The 11,941-nt window shown below is 41.6% G+C and overlaps 1 protein-coding gene across 1 annotated transcript in view; it reads left to right on the forward strand.

Moving 5' to 3' along the window:
• The window catches only part of LOC118944840 (receptor-type tyrosine-protein phosphatase mu-like), a 543,829-nt gene that overhangs the window by 187,841 nt on the left and 344,047 nt on the right, over positions 1–11,941 (forward strand). The window contains exon 3 of the mRNA XM_036966400.1: positions 8,032–8,306. Coding sequence (XP_036822295.1) covers positions 8,032–8,306 — 275 coding nt within the window. The remainder of the gene's footprint in view (positions 1–8,031; positions 8,307–11,941) is intronic.

Below are 11,941 nucleotides of genomic sequence, written 5' to 3' on the forward strand. Positions count from 1 at the left end.
ATCAGCCCTTGCCTTAACAGGAAGCCAGTGTAGAGAGGCTAGCACTGGAGTAATATGATCAAATGTTTTTGGTTCTAGTCAGGATTCTAGCGGCCGTATTTAGCACTAACTGAAGTTTATTTAGTGCTTTATCCGGGTAGCCGGAAAGTAGAGCATTGCAGTAGTCTAACCTACAAGTAACAAAAGCATGGATTAATTTTTCTGCATCATTTAGAGATTAGGATAGATTAATTGAGATATGTATTGAGATGTTGTAGACTCAGGAGAGGTGTTGTAGCATGACCAACAAACTGGAAGAGTTTGTCTCCCCTCGCCTCCTGTACTCCTCCTCCTTTTCCAATAAAGACCAAACAACAAACTAGAAGAGATGGACTCAGTGTTATCACAGCTCTTCTCTCTTCTCCTGTTCTCCTCCTCTCATAGTAGAGAGAGAGAGAGAGAGAGAGAGAGAGAGAGAGAGAGAGAGAGAGAGAGAGAGAGAGAGAGAGAGAGAGAGAGAGAGAGAGAGAGAGAGAGAGAGAGAGAGAGAGAGAGAGAGAGAGAGAGAGAGAGAGAGAGAGAGAGAGAGAGAGAGAGAGAGAGAGAGAGAGAGAGAGAGAGAGAGAGAGAGAGAGAGAGAGAGAGAGAGAGAGAGAGAGAGAGAGAGAGTTACTTGTGTTATTTATCACAACAAGATAAGCAGTCTGAGACACTGAAGGAACAAACTGGGTTCTGGTAAAGGTTGCACTTCTTGGTGAACTATCTTTCTTCCCCCCCCCTAAAGTACCTCAGCAAATCTGCAGACAAGTTAGATTTGTGTCTGTGAGTGGGCTCCGTGTAGGTATTTGATGACAAACGAGCAAAAACTTTTCTGCTTAGCTGTTCTGCTTAGTCTATTTTGCTCTTATCTTTTCTGAACCGTGTAAAACTCTTTCCCTGTGTGATAATGAATTGTACTGGTGTACCGTGGGTAATATCAACGCAAAACCGCGTCACTTGTTCTGCGTTTCAGTATGTCTCACCTGTCCTTTCAGTACGTCGTGTGTCTTCTCTCTGTGGAGCTGACAGCTATAGAAGGAGTGCCAAAAACCTTTCAGTTTTAACAAGTAGCAGAGTCCATATGTAGAACTGAAAGGGAACGTGTTAAGACACATAGTAACTGTATATAAACTCATGACCTGGAGAGGCCATGATATCACCAACGAGAGTGGGGCAATGGCTGGCAGAGAGGGAGAGGCTGTGTCTTCTCTCTGTGGCGCTGACAGCTATAGGCCTATGAGAGGATGATGTATAGGGGTTGAATGTCTTGTCAATATAACCGTTCTGACTCGTGTCCCGTTGGAGGATTGGATTAACTTTTCGAGTTCAATCAAAATGGCTCTTTTTTTTTTGTTATTTATTCCTCATCTTCTTTTCTTCTTAATTTTTCTCCGTCATTTGAGTTAAAAAACCACCTCGGTATAGCTGTCTGTGAGATACTTCAGCAATAAGGCCGGAGGAGGTGTGGTGTAATAGCCAATGTACTACGGCTAAGGACTGTTCTTAAGCACGACACAACGCCGAGTGCCTGAACACAGCCCTTAGCCGTGGTATATTGGCTATATACCACACACCCCCAAAGGTGCCTTATTGCCATTATAAGTAACTGGAGCAGTAAAAATACATGTTTTGTCATACCCATGGTATATGTTCTGATATACCACGGCTGTCAACCAATCAGCATTCAGGGCTCGAACCACCCAGTTCATAAGATGAGATATATCAACTGCTCTCCTTGGGGTTAAGGGTCAATTCCATTTCAATTCCAGTCGATTCAGGAAGTACACTAGAAAATCTATAAAAAAAATGGATCAAAATCCAATTATCTTCAATGCTTTTCAATGAGAAACATGGAATTTGTCTTACTGAATTGACTGGAATTAAAATGGTATTGACCTTAACCCTGTCTCTTCAATGCTTTTCAAATAGGAACATTTGGTATTTGGTTTACTGAATTGACTGGAATTGAAATGGAACTGACCCTAAGCCTGTCAGAGTCAATGATTCAGAACAACACACAGTCCTCACACGGTCTTCGATCTCTACATAAGGAAACTTTGCTGACCACACTATTAAGGTGCTACAGAGGGTGGTGAGTACGGCCCTGCACATCACAGGGGCCAAGCCTCCTCCCATCCAGGACCTCTATACCAGGCGATGTCAGAGGAAGGCCCTAAACGTTGTCAGAATCCAGACACCCAAGTCATAGACTGTTCTCTCTGCTTCCGCACGGCAAGCGGTACCAATGTAGCAAGTCTGGAACCAACAGGACCCTGAACAGCTTCTACCCCCAGGACATAAGACTGCTAAATAGTTTATCAAGTAGCTACCCGGACTATCTGCATTGAATCTTTATGCACATACGCTGTTACTGTCTATTATCTATCCTTTACCCCCTACCTACAGTATACTGCTGTTACTGTCTATTATCTATCCTTTACCCCCTACCTACAGTATACTGCTGTTACTGTCTATTATCTATCCTTTACCCCTACCTACAGTATACTGCTGTTACTGTCTATTATCTATCCTTTACCCCCTACCTACAGTATACTGCTGTTACTATCTATTATCTATCCTTTACCCCCTACCTACAGTATACTGCTGTTACTGTCTATTATCTATCCTTTACCCCTACCTACAGTATACTGCTGTTACTGTCTATTATCTATCCTTTACCCCTACCTACAGTATACTGCTGTTACTGTCTATTATCTATCCTTTACCCCCTACCTACAGTATACTGTTGTTACTGTCTATTATCTATCCTTTACCCCTACCTACAGTATACTGCTGTTACTGTCTATTATCTATCCTTTACCCCCTACCTACAGTATACTGCTGTTACTATCTATTATCTATCCTTTACCCCCTACCTACAGTATACTGCTGTTACTGTCTATTATCTATCCTTTACCCCTACCTACAGTATACTGCTGTTACTGTCTATTATCTATCCTTTACCCCTACCTACAGTATACTGCTGTTACTATCTATTATCTATCCTTTACCCCCTACCTACAGTATACTGCTGTTACTGTCTATTATCTATCCTTTACCCCTACCTACAGTATACTGCTGTTACTGCCTATTATCTATCCTTTACCCCCTACCTACAGTATACTGCTGTTACTGTCTATTATCTATCCTTTACCTCTACCTACAGTATACTGCTGTTACTGTCTATTATCTATCCTTTACCCCCTACCTACAGTATACTGCTGTTACTGTCTATTATCTATCCTTTACCCCTACCTACAGTATACTGCTGTTACTGTCTATTATCTATCCTTTACCCCTACCTACAGTATACTGCTGTTACTGTCTATTATCTATCCTTTACCCCTACCTACAGTATACTGCTGTTACTGTCTATTATCTATCCTTTACCCCTACCTACAGTATACTGCTGTTACTGTCTATTATCTATCCTTTACCCCTACCTACAGTATACTGTTGTTACTGTCTATTATCTATCCTTTACCCCTACCTACAGTATACTGCTGTTACTGCCTAGTATCTATCCTTTACCCCTACCTACAGTATACTGCTGTTACTGTCTATTATCTATCCTTAACCCCTACCCACAGTATACTGCTGTTACTGTCTATTATCTATCCTTTACCCCTACCTACAGTATACTGCTGTTACTGTCTATTATCTATCCTTTACCCCTACCTACAGTATACTGCTGTTACTGTCTATTATCTATCCTTTACCCCTACCTACAGTATACTGCTGTTACTGTCTATTATCTATCCTTTACCCCTACCTACAGTATACTGCTGTTACTGTCTATTATCTATCCTTTACCCCTACCTACAGTATACTGCTGTTACTGTCTATTATCTATCCTTTACCCCTACCTACAGTATACTGCTGTTACTGTCTATTATCTATCCTTTACCCCTACCTACAGTATACTGCTGTTACTGTCTATTATCTATCCTTTAGCCCTACCTACAGTATACTGCTGTTACTGTCTATTATCTATCCTTTACCCCCTACCTACAGTATACTGCTGTTACTGTCTATTATCTATCCTTTACCCCTACCTACAGTATACTGCTGTTACTGTCTATTATCTATCCTTTACCCCCTACCTACAGTATACTGCTGTTACTGTCTATTATCTATCCTTTACCCCTACCTACAGTATACTGCTGTTACTGTCTATTATCTATCCTTTACCCCTACCTACAGTATACTGCTGTTACTGTCTATTATCTATCCTTTACCCCTACCTACAGTATACTGCTGTTACTGTCTATTATCTATCCTTTACCCCTACCTACAGTATACTGCTGTTACTGTCTATTATCTATCCTTTACCCCTACCTACAGTATACTGCTGTTACTGTCTATTATCTATCCTTTACCCCTACCTACAGTATACTGCTGTTACTGTCTATTATCTATCCTTTACCCCTACCTACAGTATACTGCTGTTACTGTCTATTATCTATCCTTTACCCCCTACCTACAGTATACTGCTGTTACTGCCTATTATCTATCCTTTACCCCTACCTACAGTATACTGCTGTTACTGTCTATTATCTATCCTTTACCCCTACCTACAGTATACTGCTGTTACTGTCTATTATCTATCCTTTACCCCCTACCTACAGTATACTGCTGTTACTGTCTATTATCTATCCTTTACCCCTACCTACAGTATACTGCTGTTACTGTCTATTATCTATCCTTTACCCCTACCTACAGTATACTGCTGTTACTGCCTAGTATCTATCCTTTACCCCTACCCACAGTATACTGCTGTTACTGTCTATTATCTATCCTTTACCCCCTACCTACAGTATACTGCTGTTACTGTCTATTATCTATCCTTTACCCCTACCTACAGTATACTGCTGTTACTGCCTAGTATCTATCCTTTACCCCTACCCACAGTATACTGCTGTTACTGTCTATTATCTATCCTTTACCCCCTACCTACAGTATACTGCTGTTACTGTCTATTATCTATCCTTTACCCCTACCTACAGTATACTGCTGTTACTGTCTATTATCTATCCTTTACCCCCTACCTACAGTATACTGCTGTTACTGTCTATTATCTATCCTTTACCCCTACCTACAGTATACTGCTGTTACTATCTATTATCTATCCTTTACCCCCTACCTACAGTATACTGCTGTTACTGTCTATTATCTATCCTTTACCCCTACCTACAGTATACTGCTGTTACTGTCTATTATCTATCCTTTACCCCTACCTACAGTATACTGCTGTTACTGTCTATTATCTATCCTTTACCTCTACCTACAGTATACTGCTGTTACTGTCTATTATCTATCCTTTACCCCCTACCTACAGTATACTGCTGTTACTGTCTATTATCTATCCTTTACCCCCTACCTACAGTATACTGCTGTTACTGTCTATTATCTATCCTTTACCCCTACCTACAGTATACTGCTGTTACTGTCTATTATCTATCCTTTACCCCTACCTACAGTATACTGCTGTTACTGTCTATTATCTATCCTCTACCCCTACCTACAGTATACTGCTGTTACTGTCTATTATCTATCCTTTACCCCTACCTACAGTATACTGCTGTTACTGTCTATTATCTATCCTTTACCCCTACCTACATTATAATGCTGTTACTGTCTATTATCTATCCTCTACCCCTACCTACAGTATACTGCTGTTACTGTTTATTATCTATCCTTTACCCCTACCTACAGTATACTGCTGTTACTGTCTATTATCTATCCTTTACCCCTACCTACAGTATACTGCTGTTACTGTCTATTATCTATCCTTTACCCCCTACCTACAGTATACTGCTGTTACTGTCTATTATCTATCCTTTACCCCTACCTACAGTATACTGCTGTTACTGTCTATTATCTATCCTTTACCCCTACCTACAGTATACTGCTGTTACTGTCTATTATCTATCCTTTACCCCCTACCTACAGTATACTGCTGTTACTGTCTATTATCTATCCCTTACCTACAGTATACTGCTGTTACTGTCTATTATCTATCCTTTACCCCTACCTACAGTATACTGCTGTTACTGTCTATTATCTATCCTTTACCCCTACCTACAGTATACTGCTGTTACTGTCTATTATCTATCCTTTACCCCTACCTACAGTATACTGCTGTTACTGTCTATTATCTATCCTTTACCCCCTACCTACAGTATACTGCTGTTACTGTCTATTATCTATCCTTTACCCCTACCTACAGTATACTGCTGTTACTGTCTATTATCTATCCTTTACCCCTACCTACAGTATACTGCTGTTACTGTCTATTATCTATCCTTTACCCCCTACCTACAGTATACTGCTGTTACTGTCTATTATCTATCCTTTACCCCTACCTACAGTATACTGCTGTTACTGTCTATTATCTATCCTTTACCCCTACCTACAGTATACTGCTGTTACTGTCTATTATCTATCCTTTACCCCTACCTACAGTATACTGCTGTTACTGTCTATTATCTATCCTTTACCCCTACCTACAGTATACTGCTGTTACTGTCTATTATCTATCCTTTACCCCTACCTACAGTATACTGCTGTTACTGTCTATTATCTATCCTTTACCCCTACCTACAGTATACTGCTGTTACTGTCTATTATCTATCCTTTACCCCTACCTACAGTATACTGCTGTTACTGTCTATTATCTATCCTTTACCCCTACCTACAGTATACTGCTGTTACTGTCTATTATCTATCCTTTACCCCTACCTACAGTATACTGCTGTTACTGTCTATTATCTATCCTTTACCCCTACCTATAGTATACTGCTGTTACTGTCTATTATCTATCCTTTACCCCTACCTACAGTATACTGAGAAGGGAGTAAAGGCAAAAAAAGGCCATGGTGGCAAAGTAAATACAATATAGCAAGTAAAACACTGGAATGGTAGATTTGCAATGGAAGAATGTGCAAAGTAGAGATGGAAATAATGGGGTGTATGTTATTGTTGGTGTCTTCTCCACTGCTGTGTGTCTTAAGATGGTTCAATGCTATTTACAGGTGTACGATCTTCATTTGATCAGTCTTTTGTTGCTGAGAATTTTCCTGCACCGCAGGAAAGCTTCATGATTGACATCAATTCACTGAAAACCCAGCACTAACGCATGGCAATATTAATTAACAGTACTGCACATTTCATGTAGCCAAATCTGGCTAACTAGTGGCCTAACAACCGATTAAGCAACCTTAAGGACTAAACGTTCAAATCCTGTTTCGACATAATTATTTTGCTGCAACAATAAAGGAAGATCCTTCATCTGTAAATCATTTTAGTTTGGTTGGATGTGATCCTGTCTGTGTTACGGAGTTCTGACCCCCCAGCTACACAGTTCTGACCCCCCAGCTACACAGTTCTAACCCCCCAGCTACACAGTTCTGACCCCCCAGCTACACAGTTCTGACCCCCCCAGCTACACAGTTCTCACCCCCCAGCTACACAGTTCTGACCCCCCAGCTACACAGTTCTGACCCCCCCAGCTACACAGTTCTGACCCCCCCAGCTACACAGTTCTGACCCCCCAGCTACACAGTTCTGACCCCCCAGCTACACAGTTCTGACCCCCCCAGCTATACAGTTCTGACCCCCCAGCTACACAGTTCTGACCCCCCAGCTACACAGTTTTGACCCCCCCAGCTACACAGTTCTGACCCCCCAGCTACACAGTTCTGACCCCCCAGCTACACAGTTCTGACCCCCCCCAGCTACACAGTTCTGACTCCCCCAGCTACACAGTTCTGACCCCCCCAGCTACACAGTTCTGACCCCCCCAGCTACACAGTTCTGACCCCCCAGCTACACAGTTCTGACCCCCTCAGCTACACAGTTCTGACCCCCCCAGCTACACAGATCTGACCCCCCAGCTACACAGTTCTGACCCCCCCAGCTACACAGTTCTGACCCCCCAGCTACACAGTTCTGACCCCCCAGCTACACAGTTCTGACCTCCATTTAATGTTCTCCTCTCCTCTGCCTCCCCAGATTCAGCCTTCATAATGGTCAACACGTCGGGGCGTTTCGCTGGTCAGAAGGCCCTCCTCCTGACCCCCCAGCTGAAGGAGAATGACACCCACTGTATCATCTTCCAGTACTTCCTGTCTGGACGCGAGGGGGCGGGACCGGGGCAGCTCAACGTGTACATCAGAGAGAACAACAGTCCACTGGGCATGCCCGTCTGGAACGTGTCTGGGCCAGCTACTAGAGCCTGGGTACAGGTAGAACTGGCCATCTCTACCTACTGGCCCAACTTCTATCAGGTGAGTTACCTTACCTTATCTCACCTTACCTTATCTCGCCCTACCTTACCTTATCTCACCTTACCTTACCTTATCTCACCTTACCTTACCTTATCTCACCTTACCGTACCTTAGTTTACCTTACCTTACCCTACCGTACCTTAGTTTACCTCACCTTACCTCATCTTACCTTACCTTATCTTAGTTTACCTTACATTAACTTCATTTACATTACCTTACCTTAGTTTACCCTGCCTTACCTTAGTTTACATTACCTTAGTTTACATTACCTTAGTTTACCTTACCTTAGTTTACATTACCTTAGTTTACCTTACCTTAGTTTACCTAACCTTAGTTTACTTTACCTTACGTTTCCTTATTTTACTCTACCTTAGTTTACCTTATCTCACCGTACATTACCTTAGTTTGCCCTACCTTAGTTTGCCCTACCTTACATTAACTTAGTTTACCTTGCCCCACCTTAGTTTACCCTACCTTACCTTACCTTAGTTTAGTTTACCTTACCTTACCTTAAATGACCTTAGTCTACATTACCTTACGTTACCTATACCAGGGCTGCCCAACCCTCTTCCTGGAGATCTGTTGTCCTGTAGGTTTTCAGTCCAACCCTCTTCCTGGAGATCTACTGTCCTGTAGGTTTTCAGTCCAACCCTCTTCCTGGAGATCTACTGTCCTGTAGGTTATCAGTCCAACCCTCTTCCTGGAGATCTACTGTCCTGTAGGTTATCAGTCCAACCCTCTTCCTGGAGATCTACTGTCCTGTAGGTTATCAGTCCAACCCTCTTCCTGGAGATCTACTGTCCTGTAGGTTTTCAGTCCAACCCTCTTCCTGGAGATCTACTGTCCTGTAGGTTTTCAGTCCAACACTCTTCCTGGAGATCTACTGTCCTGTAGGTTTTCAGTCCAACCCTCTTCCTGGAGATCTACTGTCCTGTAGGTTTTCAGCCCAACCCTCTTCCTGGAGATCTACTGTCCTGTAGGTTTTCAGTCCAACCCTCTTCCTGGAGATCTACTGTCCTGTAGGTTTTCAGTCCAACCCTCTTCCTGGAGATCTACTGTCCTGTAGGTTTTCAGTGCAACCCTCTTCCTGGAGATCTACTGTCCTGTAGGTTTTCAGTGCAACCCTCTTCCTGGAGATCTACTGTCCTGTAGGTCATCAGTCCAACCCTAATTTAGCAAATCTGATTCAGCTAGTTAAGGTCTTGTTGAGCAGCTAATTAGTAGAATCAGGTGTGTTAAATTAGGGTAGTATTTTCAATACTATACATCTATAATAAACTAATATAATTGTATGTATATATATATCTAGTTAAATAGTAAACCAATAGCTACCCTTTACCTTACCTTAGTTTACCTTACATTACCTATAACGGCGGTAGGATTTTCAATACCATAAAAAATTATATAAAGTAAATACATAGACTACCGTTCAAAAGTTTGGGGACACTTCGAAATGTCCTTGTTTTTTAAAGAAAAGCACATGTTCTGTCCATTAAAATAACATCAAATTGATCAGAAATACAGTGTAGACATTGTTAATGTTGTAAATGACTATTGTAGCTGGAAACGGCAGATTTTTAATGGAATATCTACTTAGGCAGTACAGAGGTCCATTATCAGCAACCATCACGCCTGTGTTCCAATGGCACGTTGTGTTAGCTCATCCAAGTTGATCCATTTAAAAGGCCAATTGATCATTAGAAAACCCTTTTGCAATTTTGTTAGCACAGTTGAAAACTGTTATCCTTCCTTTTAAAAAATGAGCCGTTTCCAGCTACAATAGTCATTTACAACATTAACAATGTCAACACTGTATTTCTGATCAATTTGATGTTATTTTAATGGACCAAAAAAATTTGCTTTTCTTTCTAAGTGTCCCCAAACATTTGAACAGTAGTGGATATATATAGATTATATATATATATATATATAATCTATCTATCATATGATACAATGCTTTATTGTCCTTTTTCACGTAAATTCATTTTGGAAGCCAGCGATACATAGTTACTCACATCTGATTATAGTGGCAGAGCAGACACAACAATGGCCTATTAAAACATGTTACATGTGATGAATATGAACCCTTTGTATCCATGGCAATAGGGCTATGTGTTTTTTCTTCCCTCAGCACCAGGTCTATATAATGTTCTACTCCACCAGAAAACTAATTTTCACCCATTACTTCCCCCATGGTACATCATCCCTGACCCTGGCACACCGAGCCCAGTGATTTCACACCTTGGACAATAGTGTTTCCAGGCCTCATTGAGGAAGAGACACAACTCACCAATGGTGTGTCTCAAATGGAACCCTATTCCCTATATAGTGCACTACTTCAGAACAGAGTCCTATGGAACCCTATTCCCTATATAGTGCACTACTTTTGACCAGAGACCTATTGGTTTCCCTTTAGGCCCTGGTTAAAAAAGGTGCACTGTGTTAATTGATGCAGAGAGCCCTCTTGACCTCCCAAACCAATTATATCTGCAGGCCCCACTGGGCTCTTTCATTATAGCTACAGGCCCACTGGGCTCTTTCATTATAGCTACAGGCCCACTGGGCTCTTTCATTATAGCTACAGGCCCACTGGGCTCTTTCATTATAGCTACAGGCCCCACTGGGCTCTTTCATTATAGCTACAGGCCCACTGGGCTCTTTCATTATAGCTACAGGCCCACTGGGCTCTTTCATTATAGCTACAGGCCCCACTGGGCTCTTTCATTATAGCTACAGGCCCCACTGGGCTCTTTCATTATAGCTACAGGCCCACTGGGCTCTTTCATTGTAGCTACAGGCCCACTGGGCACTTTCATTATAGCTACAGGCCCACTTGGCTATTTCATTATAGTTACAGGCTACAGGCCCCATTTGGCTATTTCATTATAGCTACATTTCATTGTAAGACATCCAACCAACCCATTGATACAGTACAGAATAGATACTAAGACAACCAACCCATTGATACAGTACATAATAGATACTAAGACAACCAACCCATTGATACAGAACAGATACTAAAACAACCAACCCATTGATACAGTACATAATAGATACTAAGACAACCAACCCATTGATACAGAACAGATACTAAGACAACCAACCCATTGATACAGTACAGAATAGATACTAAGACAACCAACCCATTGATACAGAACAGATACTAAGACAACCAACCCATTGGCACGGTACAGAACAGATACTAAGACAACCAACCCATTGATACAGTACAGAATAGATACTAAGACAACCAACCCATTGATACAGAACAGATACTAAGACAACCAACCCATTGACACAGTACATAACAGATACTAAGACAACCAACCCATTGATACAGAACAGATACTAAGACAACCAACCCATTGATACAGAACAGATACTAAGACAACCAACCCATTGATACAGAACATATACTAAGACAACCAACCCATTGATACAGAACAGATACTAAGACAACCAACCCATTGCCACGGTACATAACAGATACTAAGACAACCAACCCATTGATACAGTACAGAATAGATACTAAGACAACCAACCCATTGATACAGAACAGATACTAAGACAACCAACCCATTGACACAGTACATAACAGATACTAAGACAACCAACCCATTGATACAGAACAGATA

The sequence above is a fragment of the Oncorhynchus mykiss genome, chromosome 28, assembly GCF_013265735.2.
Source record: "Oncorhynchus mykiss isolate Arlee chromosome 28, USDA_OmykA_1.1, whole genome shotgun sequence".
Classification (NCBI taxonomy): domain Eukaryota; kingdom Metazoa; phylum Chordata; class Actinopteri; order Salmoniformes; family Salmonidae; genus Oncorhynchus; species Oncorhynchus mykiss.